Here is a 24,872-nt window from a genome sequence, read left to right as displayed (position 1 = left end):
GAAAACTGATGATTATACCCTAACATACATGCCTTTGCTATGTTTACTGATTTTATGGCTGCTTCAATGCCATGAATGCCTCCTTGATTATTGTATTTAATCATTTGGTGCCAATTAATTGCTTTTGCTTTGAAGATTTATGCCTGATATGTATTTAAGAGTTTTAATTAGCTAGGAAACAAGTCCCCTCCAAAGGAACATAGAGGTAAATGAAAGTTTGATAATATGCAAAAGAATTACACTTGTGTCACCACTGTTGTTGCTACTATTAGTAGTAGCAGTAAAGAATTTCCTTGGATTTAAATAATTTAACCTCAACTGCACATAATTTTACATACAGTAAAAGACAATGCAGTGTTAATAGCTAATGTTCATATTTTATAACACTCTTAATAAAATATGTAAATACCTGTAATCTATGTAGTCCTTTCCCTACCCAAAGTCAGAGGCCATGGCTGTGAATTAACTGATAGGGAGTTAGGGTCAAAACTTCACCATTTGAATAATATAAATGTGATTTTATTTTTAAGTAATCTCTAGATCCAAGATGGGGCTAGAACTCACAACCCTGAGATCAAGAGTTGCATGCCTGACCAACCAAGCCAGCCAGGCATCCCTACAACTAATTCTTGACAAAAATAAATTGCAGGTGAAAATATAACATTGCTAGCAAAGAACTGAAACTGATACTCACGTGCGAATTCTGCAAGCAAACGGAAGTAGCTATAGCAAGCTTTTTGTTATTTAATTACAATACTGACCATCACACTATTTCTCACAATAAACCCTAGAATTTTAGAGTTTTTTTTTTTTCTCAGTATCAGGTAAAAAGATAGTACATCAAATAAAATATAGTATTCAAATTTATAACAAACAAATCGGCACACAACCTGACTTATCACTGTATCACTGATGTCACCACCAACATTGTCAAAGTAAACATCCACTCCAGCTGGACAGAATTCACGGAGCTGTTCTGCGACATTCCCCTTTTTATAATTAACTGCAGCATCAAAGCCTAGTTCTGAGGTCAGAAAGAGGCACTTCTCCTGTGTTCCACAAATTCCCACCACTCTGGAACAGCCCATCAAATGGCCAATCTAAGAGGGAAATTTTAAAAATTAAACAATTTTCTGTTACCACATCTAAGTGTAAAAATGTGAAAGCACACAAGATATGACAAGTATATAAGAGTATTCATCACAATTAGGTTTGATTACAGAGCTGCTGGCTTAAAGGAATTTGAAACCAAAAGAATTGAGACCAGATACAAGGTCACTACTAAAAAAAAAGAAGATTGACTAACATTAGACCTAGTTTTAATGTTACAATCACACAATTCAAAGCTGATTTCATAAAAGAAATAGACTCAAAATATCACTATCTTGCAGTTCAATATTTTTCAGGCCTCTGAGGAATTAAAATCACTACTATGATAAAATGTTTTGTTTCAATGGTTTTCACACCATAAAGGCTGTTATTCATAAAACATTTAAAAAAACCATAAATTTACTTAAAGATTCTATCATAATCCTTAATATATTTCTAGAACCCAGTAAGTGCTCTCTAATTTGAAGATTCTTTTCAAAAATATGAGTTTGGGGGCACCTGCGTGGCTCAGTGGGTTAAGCCTCTGCCTTCAGCTCAGGTCATGATCTCAGGGTCCTGGGATGGAGCCCTGCATCGGGCTCTCTGCTCAACAGGGAGCCTGCTTCTCCCCCTCTCTCTCTCTCTGTCTGCCTCTCTGCCTACTTGTGACCTCTGTCAAATAAATAAATAAAATCTTAAAAAAAAAAAAAGAAAGAAAGAAAGAAAGACTGAATGCCTTTATATATATAAATATATGAGTTTGCCTTTTAATTCATGAATTCCAGATAGGTACTCTATGAGCTTCTTCCTCATATTGATTAAAGCAATGTTCTAGAATTTACCGTGTCTGTTTTCGGTTAATAGAGAACAAGATACAAAAATCTACATTTTTCATGTTGTTATCAAGAGAGTCTAAGCACGTAATAACATCATTTCTACCCAAAATGTGTAAAATGAATATTATAAATTTGTTCAATTTTATATTTTAAACTATATACATGTACCCAGAAATTTGATTATGACCACTTATTTTAGAAAATCAAATTAATTCTCAGACATTTTACCTGCCCAGCCAAGGATCCACAAGCACCAGCAGCTCCACTAACAACCATTGTCTGATTAGATCCAGCAGTTATGTGACCTTTCTCCTGTATCCCAATCAAGGAAGTCAAACCAGGCATACCTATAGCTCCAAGAAAGTATGAAAGGTGTCCGTCCACAAGTTGTGGGTCCACCTAAAATAAAACATGTAACTTTAAAAAATAATACTAGGAATTCCTGTTTTAAGTCAACAATGTAGAGACAACCTGTTATGGACTGTTGTGTCCCCCCAGATTCTTATGTTGATGACCTAACCCTTAATGTAACTCTATTTGGAGACAGGACCTTTAGGGAGATAATTAAAGTTAAATAAGGTCCTAGGGAAAGGACCCTAATCCAAAAGGATTTGTTTCCTAGTAAGAGAAGGAAGAGACACCAGAGCTCTTTCTCTGCATGTGCACAAATGAAAGGTTGAGGGGCGCCTGGGTGGCTCAGTGGGTTAAAGCCTCTGCCTTCGGCTCAGGTCATGATCTCAGGGTCCTGGGATCGAGCCCCACATCGGGCCCTCTGCTCAGCGGGGAGTCTGCTTCCCCTTCTCTCTCTGCCTGCCTCTCTGCCTACTTGTGATCTCTCTCTCTCTCAAATGAATAAATAAAATCTTTAAAAAAAAAAAAGAAAGAAAGAAAGAAAGGCTGAATGCCCTGTGAGGACACAGCAAAAAGGCAGCCAACTGCAAGCCAGAAAGAGAGGCTTCACTATAAACCAAATTTTCCAGCACCTAGATCTCAGACTTTTAGCCTCCAGAACTGTGAGAAAATAAATTTCTGTCGTTGAAGCCACCCAGTCTATGGTATTTTGTAATGGCATTCCAAGCAGACTAATAAACAACCCAATATGGTTTCTAGAACAGTAAGCCATTCTTCAGTCTTGCTAAAATTCTGTAATTTACTTGTGCAAAGTAAAAAAGAAATGAATATTACTTCTCTTTATGGCAAAACAAACAAACAGAAACTTTAAGGAATTCTCACATGAAAGGCACTAAGCATTCTTTCTCATCAGTGCCCCAAGTATATAAAAATTAGAGAAGAAATATTTAAGGGGAAAACATTAGGCAGAATTGGAAAGTTTTTAAATCTCTGAGAATAAATAAATAAATAAAATCTCTGATTAATTCCAAAGTAAGCATTTATCTATATAAAAATCAGTTCGGGGGGCACCTGGGTAGCTCAGTGGGTTAAAACCTCTGCCTTTGGCTCAGGTCATGATCCCAGGGTCCTGGGATCGAGCCCAACATCGGGCTCTCTGCTCGGCAGGGAGCCTGCTTCCTCCTCTCCCTCTGCCTGCCTCTCTGCCTACTTGTGATCTCTATCTGTCAAATAAATAAATAAAATCTTAAAAAAAAAAATCAGTTCAGGGGCACCTAGGTGGCTCAGTCAGTTAAGCGACTGCCTTCGGCTCAGGTCATGATTCTAGGGTCCTGGGATGGAGTCCCACATTGAGCTCCTTGCTTGGTGGGGAGCCTGCTTCTCCCTCTCCCTCTCCTCCTCCCCCTGCTTGTACTCGCCCTCAAATAAATAAATAAAATCTTTTAAAAAAAAAATCAGGGGGCCTGGGTGGCTCAGTGGGTTAAGCCGCTGCCTTCGGCTCAGGTCATGATCTCAGGGTCCTGGGATCGAGGCCCGCATCGGGCTCTCTGCTCAGCAGGAAGCCTGCTTCCCTCTCTCTCTCTCTGCCTGCCTCTCTGCCTACTTGTGATCTCTCTCTGTCAAATAAATAAATAAAATCTTTAAAAAAAAAAAAAAAATCAGCTCAAACCCCAAGAGTTCTCATTGTTGATGCTTAAAATGTACCATAAAATATAATTTCTTTTAGTTAATTACAGAATAAAATGAAAGCTCTCAACTTTTTAGCATTTTATGTTTATATGTTTACCAGGCCCTATCAATAGTTTATACTTCTACATTCTCTGTGTCTATTTTCTTATCTGTAAAGTTAGGGGGGATTGGATAAAAAGAAATGATATGGAAAGACTCCCTACCATAAAGATTTTATAATAATATTTTAAGGAATTGAATAGCTTTGGTAAAAATTTAATTATCCACCAAAAATAATTAAGATTCACTACCTTAATTTGACTTGTACTTTGATTCTGATTTGATTTGATTTGTCATAAACAAATAAAATGGCAGTTTGTATTCAGCAGTCTTAAATAACTACCAGTAAAATCTACTGTATACATAAAGGTAATTGAGAGTTGAAAGTCAACTATACTCAGAAAGCAGACCCCCTGCTTCTCTTCTCTCTCTCCCTGTGCCCCTATCCTGCCCCACTTGTGCTCTCCCTCTCTCAAATTTAAAAAATTAAAAACTGTTTTTAAAAAAGTACGAAAATTGGGGAACCTGGGTGGCTCAATGGGTTAAAGCCTCTGCCTTCAGCTCAGGTCATGATCCCACGGTTCTGGGATCGAGCCCCACATCGGGCTCCCTGCTCAGCAGGGAGCCTACTCCCCACCCCCCGCCTGCTTGTGATCTCTGCCAAAAAAATAAATAAAATCTTTTAAAAAAAAAAAGTACTAAAATTGTATAAAAATTTTAAGAAAGTCCTAGTCCTATTTCTCATAGCATTTAATGTCCACACTCATCTGTGAGAGAGCTACACTATTTTCTTCTTCCACATGAGAAAGCTAAGGGCCAGAGGCATGAAGTAACTTCCCTGATGACATATATTAGGTTGAATTACATGAAGCTACCAGGTTTCGTAGGGAAAAACAGACAAATATTGGTAATTTCACATGATTCAAGTAAGAGCAGAGACTGAACTTAGGACTTTGACAGAAAAAGTCATTTCTTTTTTTTTTTTTTTTTAAAAGATTTTATTTATTTATTTGACAGAGAGAGATCACAAGTAGGCAGAGAGGCAGGCAGAGAGAGAGAGAGGAGGAAGCAGGCTCCCTGCTGAGCAGAGAGCCCGATGCGGGACTAGATCCCAGGATCCTGAGATCATGACCTGAGCCGAAGGCAGCGGCTTAACCCACTGAGCCATCCAGGCACCCCAGAAAAAGTCATTTCAAGAACAAACCAAATGCACTTCTTAAAGTTAAATGGCAATTTCTCAGGAAACTTTAAAGCACACAACTCTAAGGGGCCTGCTGGTTCTTGGCATAAAAAATTTTTTTGATGCTTACAATTCAGGCTTTATTTTATAGTTGCAAAATTTGAGAAATAAAATACAGAAAACACCACCACTCCCTAATAATCTAAGAACTGTCCTATAGTTACAGCCAACAATGGAAAAAGAAACAAAGGTTTTCCACATTTTGGAAGCCATCTAAAAGAAAATACATGCTTTTATTAATTTTCCCTGATAACAAACTGAATGCCAAATGCACAAAATAAAAATTAAACCGGGGGCGGGGTGTGGAGAGAATCCAGATATTGCATATTATACATCACCTTTTCTAGGCTACTTCCATCCAGAATAACCTTGGTTTGCCAGGGCCAATAAAAGGAAGTCACAAAATCGCCTTTGGTAAAATTAATGTGTTTGCTTTCTTCGACAATCCCAACACCTCCACCATCAACCACTTGAGACAGCTCCCAAGGTCTTATGTAATCAGTACCAGTGTCTTCATTCATTCTGCAACGCTAAAAGAGAAAAACGGTTATGGTAATTCTGCCTGGCAATACCAGGCAGTTTATTAATTTACCTCATGACTAAAAGAAAGGTATATAGTCAGTAATGTCAAATTAAGTCTTAGTCAAACAAATTATACTTATCTTAAATTCTATCTTCCTTTCAGTTATTTTTTTATCCTGGAAAAGGGATGTATCCCCTCTCTAATCAGTAAAAAGGTATAATTAGAAAGATCCACAACTTTGTGAACAGACTAAAAACCACTGAATAGTACACTTTATTTTTTTTTAAGTTTATTTACTTATTTACTTATTTTTAGTAATCTTGACACTCATCATGGGGCTTGAACTCATGAACCCACCAGATCAAGAATTGTATCCTCTTCTGACTGGGCCAGGCAAATGCCCCTGAACTGTACACTTTAAAGATTTTATTTATTTATTTGACAGAGAGAGATCACAAGTAGGCAGAAAGGCAGGCAGAGAGAGAGAGAGAGGAGGAAGCAGGCTCCCAACTGAGCAGAGAGCCCGATCCAGGACTTGATCCCAGGACCCTGAGATTATGACCTGAGCCAAAAGCAGAGGCTTTAACACACTGAGCCACCCAGGCGCCCTGAACTGTACACTTTAAATGTATAAACTGTATGACAGATGAATTTTATTTCAACAAAGCTGTTAAAATTTTTAAACAATTAAAGTAGGTACTATTACATTACACTAGCAAACATAATACAAAATACTGCATCAGTGCTTTCAATGGATTGTGTCAAATTACATATACTTACATGTTGCTGTTATAAAACTTTACATTTTTTCTAAAAAACAAACCAGCAACATATAGACCATATTACTACTCATTTCTACTGACCTAGAGATTCTGCTTCCTCCATGGAAATAACCCAAGAAGAAACGAAGCAACTTTTACATGGTTGTTCATTATAAGTTCAGACCAAGCATTACATCATACCTCCTAACCTCAGGTAGATATTCTCTTTATTCTAAGAAGGCAAAATGTCACAGAAGCACCACACCTTTCCACAGGACTAGAGCTAAAGATATCTCTGAGAAGCAGTTAAGACTCTCTTCTCTGTGGCTCACTCTTGTGAACCCTAGTCCGAGGGTTCAAGAGGCAGTGTGGGAGACTGAAAAGATACATGGGTACCTCATTAAGGCGCCTCATGTGGTATAGTTCAATTCACCAGGGAAAAGGACCAAACGGGGAATTGAGGCAGAAATTTCTATGACAATATACTTACTACACTTCTGCTAGTGTTGCCCTCCCAAGTATTCATAGAAGCAAATGCAACAGCCACTGAATACTGCCAGACCAAGGACCTGACCTTCTTTCTCTCCTTTTTTAAGGTAATTTGCTTTTTTTTCCCGCTTTTATTTTATTATTATTTTTTTAAAGATTTCACTCATTTTATTTGACAGACAGAGATCACAAGTAGGCAGAGAGGCAGGCAGAGACAGAGAGGAAGAAGCAGGCTCCCCGCCGAGGAGAGCCCATGCGGGGCTCAATGCGGGGCTCGATGCGGGGCTCTATCCCAGGACCCCGGGATCATGACCTGAGCCGAAGGCAGAGGCCTTAACCCACTGAGCCACCCAGGCGCCCCCCGCTTTTTTTAAAGTAATCTCTACACCCAATGTGGGGCTCGAACTAACAACCCCAAGATTAAGAATCACATGCTTGGGACGCCTGGGTGGCTCAGTGGGTTAAAGCCTCTGCCTTTAGCTCAGGTCATGATCCCAGCGTCCTGGGATTGAGCCCCACATCGGGCTCTCTGATCAGCGCAGAGCCTACTTCCTTCTCTCTCTCTCTCTCTGCCTGCCTCTCTGCCTACTTGTGATCTCTGTCAATTAAATAAATAAAATCTTAAAAAAAAAAAAAAAAAAAAGAATCACATGCTTTACTAACTGAGCCAGCCAGGTACCCCCCGAAGACCTCTTAGAAGAGGCTAAGAGAGAAAAAAGGAGCAAGTAATTCTCCACAGGTAAGCAAATGATGTCAACACAACAGAAGATTATATAACCACCAAAATAATGATACTTGGACTGGTTTTTCATATCTAAGTATGGATATAAAGTCACTTAAATATCAATCAAAGTAGTATATATACATTAAATACAACCATTTAATACTGTGTACACTGGTGATTAAAATTAGTTATGAACCTGAATATATATTTTTTAAGAACAATGTCTAGTAAAAGCAACCAAGATGATTTTCTTCCCTCTTTCCTTTTACTAGTACTTAATATTAACACCATGCTAGTGACTGGAGATATAGTGATAAATAAGACCTCTGTCTCCATAAGTTTACTCTTTATTGGGAAAGACAGACATCACGATGCCTGGGAGGCTCAGTCGGTTAAGCATCTACCTTCGCCTCAGGTCATAAACCCAGGGTCTTCGGATCAAGTCCCACATTGGGCTCCTTGCTCAGCCGGGAGCCTGCTTCTCCCTCTGCCTGTGGCTCCCCCTGCTTGTGCTCTCTCTCTCTCTCTCTCCCCCACCCCCGACAAATAAATAAATAAAATATTTTTTAAAAAGAAAAAAAAAAAAGGAGGAAAGACAGACATCTAATAACTACCCCAGTAATTCTTCATTACAACTAGGATAAATGCTATAGATCAAGGTCCTGTTTTGAGAAAATGTAACCCGGAAAGGACTAGTCCAAGGGTTCAAGGTAATTTACCAAAGGAAATCCTTTTAATGCAGGCTTTGAGGGAGTAACAGGAGTTGGCCAGGTAACGGGAGAGAGGAAGACAAAGAATATGTATGTAGGCTTGTTTTAATTTGTACTCGGGATTTTTAGTCAGGTATAGTCAAACAACAGACATGGGGCCAACTGCCTTGAAGGAAGAGTTTATCACTTATAATTCCCAAGAGGAGGAGCACACCATACCACACTGGGCCCCACGGGGAAGCACTAGAATTAATGAGGAAGAAAAAGCAGCAACAGGACAGGATGGCCCAGGGGTTTTTTTGTTCGTTTGTTTTTGGTTTTTTTTTAAATGGCCCAGAGTCTTTACTGTGGTTTCAGGGGGAAGAAACAGGCAAGACAGATTGGACAAACTTGAGTAAGTTTAGGATTAGACAGTTGGAAAACTTCTGTGGGCCCTGATTATAGGGGTGGTCCCTAGTTGTCTGGCACCTGACCTTTGGGGATTTGGGCCAGGGAAAAAATTAGCTTGGTGTGTAAGAGTTAGAAAGGAGATGGTTGCTATGTTTCAGGCAAGATGTTTGTTATCGCTAAAAATATGCTGGTAGGGGCAGTCTCTCCAGGATTGGGAAGACCCCTAAGATATGAAAGCATTAAAAAATACAGAAAAGGGCTCTTCCCCGAAGCACCCTGAGGTGACCTCTGAAAACGGTTTGATATGTGCTTGACCCAAAAGAGGCTACAAAATCATGCAAATCAAGAGGTTCAAATCTCCGTGTTCACTTTAAGAACACACATGAAACCACCCAGGCCATCAAGCGTACGCATATCTGAAAAGCCACCAAGTATCCAAAAGAGGTCACTTTGCTGAAGCCATGTGTGCCATTCTGTCGCTACAGTGGTGGAGCTGGTAGATGTGTCCAGGCTACAGAGTGGGGCTGGACACAGGGTCGGTGGCCCAAGAAGAGTGGGGCATTTTTACTACACATGCTTAACAATGCGGAGAGTAATGCTGCACGTAAGGGTGTAGATGTCGACTCTCTGGTCATTGAGCCCAGCCAAAGTCCCCAAGACGCAGCACAGAACTTACAGGGCTCCTGGTCAGATGAACCCACACATGAGCTCCCCCTGCCCCATCAAGACAATCCCTCCTGAAAAAGAGCAAACTGTCCCTAAACCAGATGAGGAGGTTGCACAGAGGAAAAAGATAACTCAGAAGAAACTGAAGAAAACAAAACCTTATGGCTCAGGAGTAAATTCTGCCCAGAATAATTGCAGATTAAAAAAAATACAGAAAAGGAGAAACATGACTAATATAAGGCTTAAGCAAAAATGGCCACTGGTGTGTTACACAAGTGAGAAGCCCAGTGTGGCCACGGTACAAGGGGAAGAAGTAAAGTAGGGGATGGTAAGGCTGGGCAGGCAAACAGGGACCAGACTATGAAGCATCTTAGACCATGTCCAGAAAGTTAGTCTTTATCTCAAGACTAAAGGAAAGCCATTAAACATAAAGGTGACATGATTAGTTACCATTGTAAAAATATCATTCTGGCTGCAGTGTAAAAGACCATGTAAGAGGGAGTGTATGCAAGGATACCCCACTGGGAGAGAAACAATGGTGATCTGGACGAGAGAGATGTCCTTGGAGTTTATGGAGAAGTGGACTGAATCGAGATGTACTTAGAAGTAGGACCCGCAGGATTTGAGATTAACTGAGAATGAAGAGACAAAATTTTCAAGAAAAACTCAGTTTTGTAGCACGAAATGAGTGGATGGAGAAGCTATGTACTTCCCTGGAGGAAACAAGGGGTTTTCTGTTTTTGTTGTTTTGAGGTTGGGGTATTCAGAAGTGGAGGTCATGAATTTAATCCATGTTATAATCTTAGGTATTTCATCATCTCTCCTAAAATCGTGGCTCAGTGGGTTAAAGCCTCTGCTTTCGGCTCAGGTCATGATCCCTTGGTCCTGGGATCGAGCCCCACATCAGGTTCTCTGCTCAGCGGGAGCCTGCTTTCCCCTCTCTCTCTGTCTGCCTCTCTGCCTGCTTGTGATCTCTGTCAAATAAATAAATAAAATCTTTAAAAAAAAATCGTTGGGTCATAAATTTCTCTCACTTTAAGATTCTCAGAGGGAATTCTGCTGAATAGGAAGTTTGTTCCAACTTAAGAATACTGTGAAAAACACATCCTCTCTGCTTGTTTTCAACTATTCCTTTAGGACTGCTCTGCTTGATTTTTGAAACCCTTCTAACCTTGAACCTTGGCTTTACTTTGATGAATTTTTTCTCTTAATTTACTTTGTACTTATTATCCTGGGCTTCAATGATATGCTTTCCATTCTGTTCATCAGGGCATGTATAATCCTTAGTGCCCTGAGCTATGTCTTACATATTGAAGTGTTTAAGTCTTAAGAAATCCAAGCCAGTCATCATCAAGAATTGACTCTAAGTACTAAATAGCACACTGTCATTTTTCTTGAAAAATGGTAATTATTCTCCTCACGTGATTTACTTAGCACAATCTAGAGTTCAAGGGTCATAGCTTGAATGAGCTTGTCTTAACTGCCACTGAAAGGTGGAGCATCTTTAGGTCTGTGGGAAATCAGCGACCTAATTTAACCCTCTGTATCAACTTGAACATTTGTCTATTTAGAATGTCCGAGACCAATCACCACCTCATTTTCCTAGCCCACAAAGAAAAATTTCTTCCTACACCAGAGAAGAATCTTGAATGAAGTCATCAAATTGCTTTCCACTGTTTATACAATCAAGTGTGATTGGCGTCGTTGAAAGAGGCTGAATTGCACTCCTGATCAGAGAGAAGAGGAGCCTTCCCAAAGCTACAACTCTCCTGGCAGAAAATGGCACTGTCATGGGGTATCTACTGTAAATGAAGCTCGGGAAGAGGTAAGGCAGGATTTTCTTTATCCTTTACTACAGTACTTTAAAAGCCAAAAGGAGGAGGCAAGCAGACAGTACAGAAACAGTAATACAGAAAGATTATAAAATTGCCTATTTGTTTCTTTGGCCAACTTTCTACTTTTCACAGACTAATGTCTAGGAACTTTCTGCATGTCAATCATTATCATCTTTTTTCCTATTTATATTGCAAATGTTTCTGTTTGCCATTTATCTTTCGATTTTGTACATGCTATTTTATTATGTTTTACAAAAGACAGTGTTTTTAAAATAGTCATATTCATCAATCATGTTTCTTCATATTAGCTGGGTTTACTGTCATTCTTATAAAGTCTTTCATTCCCTAACATCATTCAATTGTTAACCCAGACAACATACACATATATCTCTTAGAGAGTTCAAGATGTGCTGGGGTGGGGGGAGCAGAGGAGGAGAGAGAGAATCTTAAGCAGGTTCTATGCCCAGGGAAGAAGCAATACATGACCTGAAATCAAGAGACAGATGCTTAATAACTGAGTCATCCAGGTGCCCCTTTATAGTTTCATTTTTTTCTTTAATTTTTTAATATCTCTTGGAATTTATTCTAGTGAAGGGCTGAGCTAAAAATGTAATTTTTTCCCAAAAGTATACAGTCCACTGATCCAACAGTTTATTGAATAAGCTATCCTGATCTCCTTTTAACTTATTTTACAAAAATAAAAGGAAGCTGTAAAATTAGTACAAAGGACAGAGATTAATGAAATAGATAGGAAAAAATACAGAATATCAACAAAACCAAAAGTTGTTCCTTCGAAAAATTAACAAATTGACAATGTTTTAGCTAATCTGACCAAGAAAAAAATAGGTAAGACTTAAATTACTAAAATCAGGGGCGCCTGGGTGGCTCAGTTGGTTAGGCACCTGCCTTCAGCTCAGGTCATAATCCTGGAGTCCCAGGATTGAATCCCACATCTGGCTCCCTGCTCGGCAGGGAGTCTGCTTCTCCCTCTGACCTCTCTCCTCTCATTCTCTCTCTCTCTCTCAAATAAATAAAATTTTTTAAAAAACTTTAAATTACTGGGGCGCCTGGGTGGCTCAGTGGGTTAAGCCGCTGCCTTCGGCTCAGGTCATGATTTCAGGGTCCTGGGATCGAGTCCCGCATCAGGCTCTCTGCTCAGCAGGGAGCCTGCTTCCCTCTCTCTCTCTCTCTCTCTGCCTGCCTCTCCATCTACTTGTGATTTCTCTCTGTCAAATAAATAAATAAAATCTTAAGGAAAAAAAAAAACTTTAAATTACTAAAATCAGGAATGAAAGAAAGGGTATTACTACCTATCTTTCAAAAATAAAAGGATTATAAGGAAATACTAAGAACTGTATGCCAATAAATTACACAACTTAGATGAAATGGACAAATTCCCAGAAAGACACAAACTACTGAAGCTGACTCAAGAAGAAACAGAAAATCCTAGTAGGCCTAAAACAAATGAAGATATTGAACTAGTAATTTTAAAACTCTCCAAAAAGAAAAGCCCAGGCCAGACAGCTTCATTGGTAATTTCAACCAGTCTTTTCAAGCATACCAATTCTTCACAAACTCTTCCAAAAATAGAACAGGAGGGAACAGGGGCACCTGGGTGGCTCAGTGGGTTAAGCCTCTGCCTTCAACTCAGGTCATGATCTCAGGGTCCTGGGATCGAGCCCCACATGGGGCTCTCTGCTCAGCGGGGACCCTGCTTCCTCCCACCCCTGCCTACCTCTCTGCCTACTTGTGATCCCTCTCTGTCAAGTAAATAAATAAAATCTTTAAAAAAAAAAAAAAAAAAAAAAAGAACAGGGAGCCTGGGTAGCTCAGTGGGTTGGGCCTCTGCCTTTGGCTCGGTTCATGATCTTAGGATCCTTGGGATCAAGTCCCACATCGGGCTCTCTGCTCAGCGGGGAGCCTGCATCTCCCATTCTCTCTGCCTGCCTCTCTGCCTACTTGTGATCTCTCTCTCTCTGTCAAATAAATAAATAAAATCTTAAAAAAAAAAAAAAAAAAAAAAGAACAGGAGGGAACATTTCCCAACCCATTCTGAGGCCCAAATTACCCTAATACCAACGTCAGGCAAACACATCACAAGAAAACAAGAGACCATGAATATAGTCTCATAACCTTATGGATGCAAAAAAAAGAAAAATCAACAAAATGGTAGCAAACTAAATGTGATAACATATCGGGGCACAAAGGTGGCTCAGTCACCCAAATCAAGCCCCACATGGGTCTCTGTACTCAGCATGGAGTCTGTTTGTCCCTCTCCCTCTGCTCCTCCTTCCGTCTGTGCTCACACACACACACACACACACACACTCTTTCTCTCTCTCAAATAAATAAATAAATAAATAAATAAATCTCAAAAAAAGAATAAATTCCAGGAGCACCTGGGTGGCTCAGTTGGTTGAGCGTCTGTCTTTGACTCAGGTTATGATCCCAGGGCCCTGGAATCAAGCCCTGAGTCAGGCTCCCAGCTCAGCAGAGGACCTGCTTCTCCCTCTTCTCCTTGCCTGTGATCTCTCTCACTACCTGTCTCTCTCTCTCTCAAATAAATAAGTAAAATCTTTAATTAATAAATAAATAAAATCCAACAACATATCAAGGAATTATACATTTGAGACAAATGTCATTTAGTTGAAGAATACAAGAGTGATTTAACATCTAAAAATTAATTAATGTAATAAACCATTTCAATAGATTAAAAAGCAAAAACCCCAAGATCATCTCAAGAGAAGCAGAAAATGCATATGACAAAAACTAAAACTGCTTCTGGGGGGAAGGAGTAAGGAGGACTTTATTATTTAATGGGCACAGAATTTCTGTTTTAGAAGATGAAAAATTTCTGGAAATGGAAAGCGGTAGCTGCACAACATTGTGAATGTTCCTTATGTTGCTATATTATACATTTGAAAATTGTTAAAATGGCATATTTTGTTTTATGTATCTTATCACAATAAACAAAATTCCTTTATGATAAAAACATTCAACAAACCAGGAACCAAATCAGTACCAGGAGGAAATCTCATCCTGATAAAGGGCAACTACCAAATCCCACATCATACTTAATGGTAAAAGACTGAATGCTTTCTCCATCAGATCCAGGAACAAGATAAAGATTCCACTCTCAGCACTTCTGTGTAACACTGTACTGGAGGTGCTAATCAGGCAAGAAAATGAAATAAAAAGCGTTTGTGTAGGAAAGGGAGAAGCAAAAACCATTTCTGTATTGAGTCTAAGTCCATGTGCCTGAGGGCTTCTCAGCTGTAGTCCTAAACAGTATCTTCCAACAAATCTCCTTTCTCTAAAAATGAGTCGTTCCTTCAAAATGAGATCAACTGGAGGGGTGCCTGGGCGGTGCAGCTGGTTAAGCGTCCAACTCTCAGTTTTTGCTCAGACTGGGATCGCAGGGTCATGAGACTGAGCCCCGTGTCAGGCCTCAATCTCAAGTCCGCTTGAATTTCTCTCTCCCTTTCCCTCTGCCCCTTCCCACTGCTCTAAAATATATAAGTAAGTCTTAAAAAAAAAAAAAAAAGAGAGAGAGAGAGAGAGAGAAACCAACTAGAATAAAGGTCTTATACAGAGCCTGCATTGTAAACTCGATCAATCTGAGAGAATTTCCAATCTTAATCTACTATCTTCAAGCTTTATTTACTACTGGGAAGTGATCTGGACATTTGAAAACCTGATTAACCACATGTACTACTATTATGAAAACATTCTTCTACAATATTCCTTCAGAACACTAGTGAACAGCAAAGGCAATCTGTAATTCCCAGGTATCAAGATATAATTGCTCAAGTGTTTATTAATCATAAGGATTGCACAATAATATTAAAATGCAAGATGAAAAATATGAAAATAAGATTAATTTTCACAAAGTCACAAAATCCTGATTCTTACCATGTAAGGATCCACAGAAAGATAAAGAGTTCTCACTTGTACTTGTCCTTCATTGATATTATCTGATAAATTTACTTCTTCTACTCGGAAATTTTCTGCCACTGGATTACCATTTTTTCCTAAAATATTATGGAAAATATAAAATCAAAACATTACTTTCCCATGTAATTATTTATTATTCTTTAGAAGGTAACTCTAGGATTCAGATAACTCCCTTTTAATACAAACATGAATAAGTCTACATTGTTTCGTAATTTCTCTGTAACAGTATAAATTGTTTAAATAGTTTTTTTTTTAAATATTTATTTGTTTGACAGAGATCACAAGTAGACAGAGAGAAAGGCAGGCAGAGAGAGAAGAGGAAGCGGACTCCCCCAGGAGCAGAAAGTCCAATGTGGGACTTGATCCCAGGACTCTGGGATCATGACCTGAGCCGAAGGCAGAGGCTTTAACCCACCGAGCCACCCAGGCGCCCTCTTTAAATAGGTTCAACTGCTCTTTATTTTCCCCAAGAAGTTCCTGTGGAATATGCTAACTTCAAAATTTCTTTTTAAAGATGATTAGAGATAAATCATCTCATCTATTTTAAAATTATAGGATTTCAAAAAGTGAAAACTCATAGCCAGTTTAAGTTATGAAAATTCAAAATTTATAAGGTAGCAGAAACACCACATCAGCCAAAATAAATACTTAAGTAAACATTCCTTCCTTGTTTTAAGAAGAAATGGAAACTTAAATGAATACAATTTTTTAAAAAAGTAAAGTCTTGGGGCACCTGGCTGGCTCAGTTGGTGGAGCATGCAACTCTTGATCTCAAGATTGTGGGTTCAAGGGGCGCCTGGGTGGCTCAGTGGGTTAAGCCGCTGCCTTCGGCTCAGGTCATGATCTCAGGGTCCTGGGATCGAGTCCCGCATCGGGCTCTCTGCTCAGCGGGGAGCCTGCTTCCCTCTCTCTCTCTCTGCCTGCCTGTCTACTTGTGATTTCTCTCTGTTAAATAAATAAAATATTTAAAAAAAAAAAAAAAAAAAAGATTGTGGGTTCAAGCTCCACACTGGGAGTGGAGCCAACTTTAAAATAAATAAATAAATTTAAAAAGTTTGAAAATTAGAAAATTTGAAGTTTGAAAAGAGAAATTTATAAGCAAATAATGCCATCACTAAAAGTGTATTCTTATTCAGTTATGTTTAACATAAGCAAACTTACTCTGTTGATTAAATCATCAAATGTGTAAGGTGGGAATAGATGTAAAAATGTTAATCTAACAACTCACTTTACTAAAACTGAAGTCAGAAACTGTAAGTGGGAGGAAAAAAACAGACAAGGTAAGTGATTTCCCCAGGCCACACACTAAATAAACAGTAAAATCAAAGCAGCACGTGCCCCAAAGGTTATTTCCACACCTAAGTTTCTATGATTCAGGTTAAATGTCAGCACAGACATAGGTCAGTGTTTTTCACATAAAACAGAAAGGCAAGTTTTAAGAATCGATGTATGATGCTACAAAGAAAAAAAGCCATTCCATATTTAATATAACCTCTTAAATATAGTAATTCCAAAATACCTTTTCTTCTTCAACAAATAGCCTTGATAGGTAATTATTTAAAAACTGAATATTACAGGGGCACCTGGGTGGCTCAGTGGTTTAAGCCACTGACTTCGGCTCAGTCATGATCTCAGGGTCCTGGGATCGAGCCCCACATCGGGCTCTCTGCTCAGTGGGGAGCCTGCTTCCCCTTCTCTCTCTGCCTGCCTCTGTGCCTACTTGTGACCTCTCTCTATCAAAAAAATAAATAAATCTTTTTTTAAAAAATTAAAATTAAATAAATAAAAATTGAGTATTACAGGGCACCTGGGTGGCTCAGTGGTTTAAGCCTCTGCCTTTGGCTCAGGTCATGATCTCAGGGTCCTGGGATGGAGCCCCACATTAGGCTCTCTGCTTAGTGGGCAGCTTGCTTCCCCCTCTCTCTCTCTCTGCCTGCCTCTCTGCCTACTTGTGATCTCACTCTGTGAAATAAATTTTTAAAATCTTAAAAAAAAACAACTGAGTATTACATTGCTTAGTTTCTTCTAACATCTCTAGTAGGGTTAATACCTTCCTAACTTAAATTTACCACATTCTTTAAAAAATTTTATTTATTTATTTGACAGAGAGAGAGACAGGGAGGGAAAACAAGCAGGAGGAGAGCAAGAGGGAGAAGCAGGCTTCCTGCTGAGCAGGGAGCCCGATGTGGTCCCCCATCCCAGGCCACTGGGATCATGACCTAAGCTGAAGGCAGATGCTTAATGATGGAGCCACCCATCCAGGCGCCCAACTGTTACTTTTTCTTCCTTCATTTTCATTAATAATCATCAAAGACTGGGGTGCCTGGGTGGCTCAGTCAGTTCAGTGTCCCACTCTGGATTTCAGCTCAGGGCATGCTCTCAGTCATGGGATTCACCTGACCTTGAGCTCCTCACTCACCAGGGAGTCGGCTTGAGATTCTCTCTCTCCCCACCCTCTTTCTGCCCCTCCCCCTGCTCTCTCCTCTCATAAATAAATAAATCTTAAATGGAGCACCTGGGTGGCTCAGTGGGTTAAAGCCTCTGCCCTTGGCTCAGGTCATGGTCTCAGGGTCCTAGGATCAAGTCTCACATTGGGCTCTCTGCTCTGCGGGGAGCCTGCTTCTCCCTTTCTCTGCCTGCCTCTCTGTCTACTTGTGATCTCTGTCAAATAAATAAATATAATATTTTTAAAAAACATCTTAAAAATAACAATAAAAATCATCAAAGACCACAACTGTTCATGCATCACAAATACGTACCAGGTCGGGAATTCAATACCACTCTTTGTACAATCATCACCTCGATGCACAGTGGTCTCAGAAGATTTCTGTATAAAATAACTCCTATAAACAGAAAAGTTTTTAAATCACAAAGTCTAAAAATGTTTAACAATTTTTAAAAAGAGCATATTTGTGTTTCTGAAGGAGAGGAAAAGTCATTTCAGGATCCAGAAAAGCTATAATCTCCTGTCAGAGTTTGCCTCCTAAAGCAAATATATAAAGAAAGACCAAATCTAATTGGAATTCTTGGCTAACAGGAACAAGTTCAAAAGACTAAGATGAAATGTTTTTGGCCTCATAATTCAAGCCCATTCATCTTTACACCATCATGATTACGCTTCCCACTGTGGCTTGATTAAATGAAAACAAGATACATTCCTCTAGAACTAAACAATTGATCTAGTAGCAAAATATACACACTAGCTGTTTGAAATGTAACCAAATTTTCAAAAATTATTTTATTCATTAAAATGGAAATTAAGTTTTGTTTATAATAGAAGTAAAACATCAGGGTGCCTGGGTGGCTCAGTTGGTTAAGCGACTGCCTTCAGTTCAGGCTATGATCCTGCAGTCCCGGGATCGAGTCCCACACGGGGCTCCCTGCTCAGCAGGGAGTCTGCTTCTTCTGCTGACCTCTCTCCTCTCATGCGTTCTCTCTCTCAAATAAATAATAAAATCTTAAAAAAAAAAAAAAAAGAAGAAGAAGAAGAAGTAAAACATCAGAGGTGCTTGGCTGGCTCAGTTGGAACAAAAATTTTTTTAAAAAGTAAAACACTAGGGTGCCTGAGTAGCTCAGTTGGTTGGGCAACTGCTTTTGGCTCGGTCATGATCCTGGAGTCCTGGGATCAAGTCCTGCATCAGGCTCCCTGCTCGGCAGGGAGTTCCGCTTCTCCCTCTGACCTTCCCCCTCTCATGTTTGCACATTCTCTCTCTCTCTCTCTCTCAAATAAATAAAATCTTTAACAACAACAAAAAAAAAGGTAAAACATTAAAAGATTTGAAATCCTCACCTTATAGGAAATTCTGTAATACAGAATGGCAAAATAAGAAGGTAAAGGATCAGTTTATTCTGGATTTTCTTTTTTTTTTTTTTTTTAAGATTTTATTTACTTGACAGATCACAAGTCAGCAGAGAGACAGGCAGAGAGGAAGGCAGAGAGGAAGGGAAGCAGGCTCCCCGCTGAGCAGAGAGCCTGATGTAGGGCTCCATCCCAGGATCCTGAGATCATGACCTGAGCCGAAGGCAGAGGCTTTAACCCGTTGAGCCACCCAGGCGCCCCTATTCTGGATTTTCAATTTGAGCTAATGAAAGAAACAAAATGAGGTTCCAGCACTGGCACTATCTGACTTGGGGGAAACAGCCCTGACCTTAGCGAATGCTACTATATGCCAAGTACTCCTGTGAAAGCTATGAAATCTACACACACACACACACACACTCTCATTTAATATTTAATGTACATATCCTTTTTTCAAAGATTTTAAGTAATCTCCACACCCGGTGTAGGGCTCGACCTTATAACCCAGGGATCAAGAGTCACAGGCTTGGGACACTTGGGTGGCTCAGTCAGTCAGGTCTGCCTCTGGCTCAGGTCAGGATCCGGGTCCTCACTCAGCAGGGAGTCTGCTTCTCTCCCTCAGCCTGCTGCTCCCCCTGCTTGTGCGGTTCTCACACGCTCTCGCGCGCTCTCTCTCTGACAAATAAAATATTTTTTAAAAAATTCACATGCTCTACTGACTGAGCCCGCCAGGCACCCCAAATATATACTCTTTTAATCTCCTAACAATCATATTAAGTAGTTATTGTTATTATCTCCAGTTAGTGTTATTATCTCCATTTCACAGGAGGAAACTGCCCCTTAAAGGGTTTAAGCACCTTCCTAAGGTGGTGGAGCTAAGACTTAAACCCAACCTGCCTGACATTCCAGATCCAACCTCTTAACTACGACATAAAAATTTCCATCCTGTATGTTTAAGTTGTTTGACTTCTAAAATATTAAGCAAACATTATCTTTTTTAAAATCAATATACTTATTTACCACTTCTGTCTTCTCTCCTTCGATATTTTATCTTCTTTAGTAAATAACATTGAGAAGCCCAAAGGAAAACAACTGTATCAACCACTTTTTTTTTATAACAATTGCAACATATTTAGCTCTTAACATTTCTAATTTTATATATTGTAAAGGATTTTATACACCAGCACACTTAGACATTTGACAACCATCTATAAATCCATTTGACATTTAATAATCCCTTGCCTTGAATCAGTGGGTAATTTTGTTTATGCATGACTCTATCACTATCTAGTTTCTAAATTTGCACAATATTTCAATTTCTTCATTTTTCTCTGTACCCTATAAAGTACCCAAGTATCCTATATAAACCTGATATTCATACATACTCCAAAGTATGTTAAATAATCATCACAGGGTAGTTCCCAAATCTTGCTTACCATAGTATTTAAATGGAGATAATTTATACGGAACTTTCACATAGATTCCATTACTTATTCTTTAAAACAAAGCTATATAGATAAATGTATTACTATTCTCATTTTACACAGAAGCAAAGATACAGTTAGTATCCAAGATCACACAGAAGGTAAGCAAAGGAGTTGGGACTGGTATATATTCTTCTCATCCCAAATCTCGCATGCCTCACTCTATGCACTATTGTCCCACAATCTCCCCCAAACAGGGTTTTTACATATACAGCCATATAATGATGTCCAACTCTCCTACAGGTACTCTTTCCTAGAGGAAGGAAATTCTACTCTCAATTAACTAAATGATGTTAGGAACATTCAGTGAGACAGAAGAAAGAACATTGCTTTCTTACTTTTTGTAATGTATGTTTTTATAATCTCAATGGTTGTGACATTAATAGCTAGCAGTCCTCAATATCCATTCTCCCTTTCATGCACATTTCCCTGCTAAAAAACTGCATTTCCCTGCTTCCCCTTAAAACAAATCCCTGACATTATCCTGTTGCCTAAAATCCCTCTGTTTGCATCTCTGGTAACAGATTATTTGAAATACAAACACCAGGGCGCCTGGGTGGCTCAGTGGGTTAAGCCTCTGCCTTCAGCTCAGGTCATGATCTTAGGGTCCTGGAAGGCAGCTATGCTCACCACTATACCACCAACGCGATCTTAGGGTCCTGGGATCGAGCCCCGCCTCGGGCTCTCTGCTCAGCAGGGAGCCTGCTTCCTCTTCTCTCTCTCTCTCTCTCTCTGCCTGCCTCTCTACCTACTTGTGATCTCTGTCTGTCAAATAAATAAATAAAATCTTTAAAACAAATAAATAAATAAATACAAACACCATTAACCATTAACCTGACAGAACTGGCAATATAGATAATTCCTTAACATTATCTAATACCTAGTACATATTTAAATTCCCTGTCCCAAACAAGTCTTTTTTTTGTTTGTTTTGCCAATTACAGGCAATCTATTTTTTTTAGTTTATTCCCGTTCTTTAATTTAAACTCAGTTAATTAACATATAATGTATTATTGGTTTCAGAGGCAGAGGTCAGTGATTCATCAGTCTCATGTAACACCCAGTGCCCATTATACCACGTGCTCTCCTTAATATCTATCACCCAGTTACCCCATCCCCCCATTTCCCTCCCCTCCAGCAACCCTCAGTCAAACATGTCCTTTTACAGTTGGTTCATTAGAATCCGGATTCAAGGTCCATATACTCCATTTTGAGTCTCCTCTCTTTTATTTGATGCCATTGATTGTTGAAGAAACATTTGTTGCTTAATTCCTCTATGAAATACCCTTTGACTGCTTCATGTGTCATTTACCTCATTCTTCTATTTTCCTCATCCACCCCTTAACCCCAATCCCTGACTAGTAGTTAGATCTAGAGATGTGATTAGATGCAGGTTCAGTTTTTAGACAAGAATCTTTAAAGGTAGTGCTATGTGCATCCTATCTCATCACGTCAAGAAGTCCAAAATGTCTTGTGGGACTAAACATATATATTTTTTAAAGATTTATTTATTTATTTGACAGACAGGAATCACAAGCAGGTGGGGAGGGCGGGGGGACAGGCTCACTGCCGAGCAGAGAGCCCTATGTGGGGCTCGATCCCAGGACCCTGGGACCATGACCTGAGCCGAAGGCAAAGGCTTTAACCCACTGAGCCACCAAGGTGCCCCTAAACGTATTTTTAAAAGGAAAATTTCCATTGAATCACCTTATGTATAAATTATGGAAAATTAAAAAACAAAATTTTCCAATTTGGTGCTGTATCCACAGATAACTGCCCTGAAGTGGTTACTAACAGCACCATAATTTTCAGTCTTCCCAAATGAAGTTTCATATTTGCCTTCTTCTCTGATTACTTTGTGCATGCTTTCTTTAAAATATGCACACTGCAGATTTGTCCAAATACTGTTTATCAGCATGAAAAGTACACTATCAAATTTCTCTCCCTCTATATTAAATTTCAAAGTTTTCAACTATCAAATACTAAAATTAACTAAGATATGATAATTGCATAATATCCCTTGATAGCACAACAAATACATTTAAAATACAAAGAACTAGATTTAGTTACAAAATCAAAATCTTAAAATATGACATACCTAGCTCTAGATCTGAAGAGAGAGGTAGTGTTGGTGATTACATTCATCTCTAGTAGAGGAGTAGGGAGAACACTCAACCTTGACTGACTCACATTAAGCATACCATGTTTGTTTGGTAAGATATTAAGTGGGTTTCCAATTATGTCAAGTATTATCCCAAGTAACACCAGATCAATGCAAATGAAAAATTCACCCCCACCGCACATCAGGCTCCCTGCTCAGAGGGGAGCCTGCTTCTTCCTCACCTACTCTCCCTGCTTGTATTCTTTCCCTGTCAAATAAATTAAATCTTTAAAAAAAAAAAAAAAAAAGAGGGGCGCCTGGGTGGCTCAGTGGTTAAGCCTTTGCCTTCGGCTCAGGTCATGATCTCAGGGTCCTGGGATCAGCCCAGTGTCGGGCTCTCTGCTCAGCGGGGAACCTGCTTCCCTTCCTCTCTTTGCCTGCCTCTCTGCCTACTTGTGATTTCTGTCTGTCAAATAAATAAATAAAAAAGAAAGAAAGAAAGATTCACTCCCGTGCTGGTCATAAAGAGTGTGTCATCTGACCGTCTGCGTTGTAGCCTAGTATTAGGAAAACAACACTGAACTAAGTAGACAAAATACCTGGCCGGGTTCTAATCACATGGGATCTTAGGAAAGACTCCTTTCCCCCAGTCTTCCCAATGTTACTAAGTGCCAGGAACTGGGCTAAAGTTTTTACAATCATTGTCTCGCTTAACCCCTCCACCCAACAACTCTATGAGGATGGTACTGTCTTTTACCCCCATTTTCTAGACGAGGAAAGGGAGCAACAGAGAGGTCGAATTACTTGCCCATGTTCGCACAACTGGTAACGACCAACACTGGAACCCACACTCAAACTCAACACATCCCAGTTCCGAATCACGAGCTTCCTAATATCTTTCCAAAGAAACACTTCCCTATCCTGATCTTCAATTACGCTGCCAGAAACGGCTCTGCCGACCACGGCCTTGTTGCAAAAGGTGGAAACCTCTGGGATTCCTTCCCTCTTCCTGGCTGGCTGGTCGCTCCCTCACCTTTTCAGTGTTTTGGCCTCCTCCTTCTGCCCAAGTGGAATCTGTGGGGACTCCTGCCTGGCTCTTCGCCCATCCCACTGACCTCACCGTCCTCTCCGGCTCCCACCACCAACCACTCATATGGAAATGAGTAAAAACCTGCGTCCACAGATTTCAAACTGGCTTCGCCTGTGAGCGCCGAGAGGCTAGGGATTTGTGTCAATGATTCACGTTCACTCTCTGACTGGCACATGATAGATGCCCAATAAATATGTGCTAAATGAACGTCCCAGACGCACCTTAAAAACACAATTACGTCCACACTCGAGGTTGCTTACTCCCAACAGTTCAAAAAAAACAAAAAAAAAACCTGCTTCTGTTTTCTTTTGCAGCATTCCCTAACCTAGTGACCTAGGCAATAATGCCAGCGTCGCCGCAGCTCCGGGTGAAAAAGTGGAGATCACCCCGGCGCTTAGATCCTCCCACACCTGGAAGACGCCAGCCAGCGCGGGGTTCGCGGTCCGCAGCTGTGGAGCCGCCCCTCTCCCGGCACTCACCGCCACGCAGCTGCGGAGGAAATCTCGCGCGGTGTGAGGAGCTTGCGAGGGGCGCGCCGCGAGACCTCAGCCCGCCGAACCCAGTACGCAGGCGCACTTCTAGACCTCCGCTCCTCGCCTCCGCGCCCTCCCTTCTGGGGGCGGGCTTTTACAGTTTAGGCTGGACTCCTGGGTTCCAACGTTTCTAGTGGAGGGAAAGCTGCGGAGTGTTAAAGGATCCTCCCTGGTCTGGGCAGTGTGTTGTGGATTTTTGTTGTTGTTGGCGGGGGAGGGGCAGAGGGAAAGAGACGGTCTCAAGCAGGCGAGGAGCCTAGGCCCGGCTTATCTCAGCACCTTGAGAATCATGACCTGAGCCCGAATCAAGAGTGGGTGGCTTAACTGAGCTACTCAGGCGCCCCTGGGCAGATTGTGTAATAAGCTGACCGTATGGCCTCGGTGTACTGCCTGTACCCAAAGAGCAAATCGTTCAGCCTTGACCGCGGAGTTCAGGTCCAGCTGTCCTTGAAGGAATTTAATTCGCTACATGGACTTCTCTCTGAGCCTCAGATTGGAAAATTACAGCGGACAGAGGCCATCAAGCCTGCCCCTGGTTTTATAGACAGGGAAACAGACTCGGAGAGCTG

The 24,872-nt window shown here is 40.3% G+C and overlaps 1 protein-coding gene and 1 pseudogene across 3 annotated transcripts in view; one reads left to right on the top strand and one right to left on the bottom strand.

Moving 5' to 3' along the window:
- PTGR2 (prostaglandin reductase 2) overlaps positions 1–24,330 on the bottom strand; it is a 29,640-nt gene extending 5,310 nt beyond the window's left edge. Inside the window, exons 1-6 of one of the 3 annotated variants that reach the window (XM_044230123.1) lie at positions 24,250–24,330; positions 18,056–18,139; positions 15,255–15,373; positions 5,583–5,774; positions 2,154–2,324; positions 891–1,100 (exon numbers count right to left, since the gene is read on the bottom strand). In XM_044230123.1, the coding sequence (XP_044086058.1) occupies positions 891–1,100; positions 2,154–2,324; positions 5,583–5,774; positions 15,255–15,373; positions 18,056–18,092 (729 nt within the window). In that variant the 5' untranslated portion in view covers positions 18,093–18,139; positions 24,250–24,330. Of the gene's footprint in view, positions 1–890; positions 1,101–2,153; positions 2,325–5,582; positions 5,775–15,254; positions 15,374–18,055; positions 18,140–23,713; positions 23,846–23,991; positions 24,200–24,249 lie in introns of those variants that run through there. The other 2 variants (XM_044230122.1, XM_044230124.1) reach the window with 2 other exon arrangements.
- On the top strand, positions 9,151–9,829 carry LOC122894004 (annotated as a pseudogene).
- Positions 24,331–24,872: the final 542 nt, after the last annotated feature.

This window comes from Neovison vison, chromosome 13 (genome assembly GCF_020171115.1).
Source record: "Neovison vison isolate M4711 chromosome 13, ASM_NN_V1, whole genome shotgun sequence".
In the NCBI taxonomy this organism is placed as follows: Eukaryota; Metazoa; Chordata; class Mammalia; order Carnivora; family Mustelidae; genus Neogale; species Neogale vison.
Note: the sequence above shows the minus strand (reverse complement) of the source record. Positions and strands in the feature narration are given on the sequence as shown.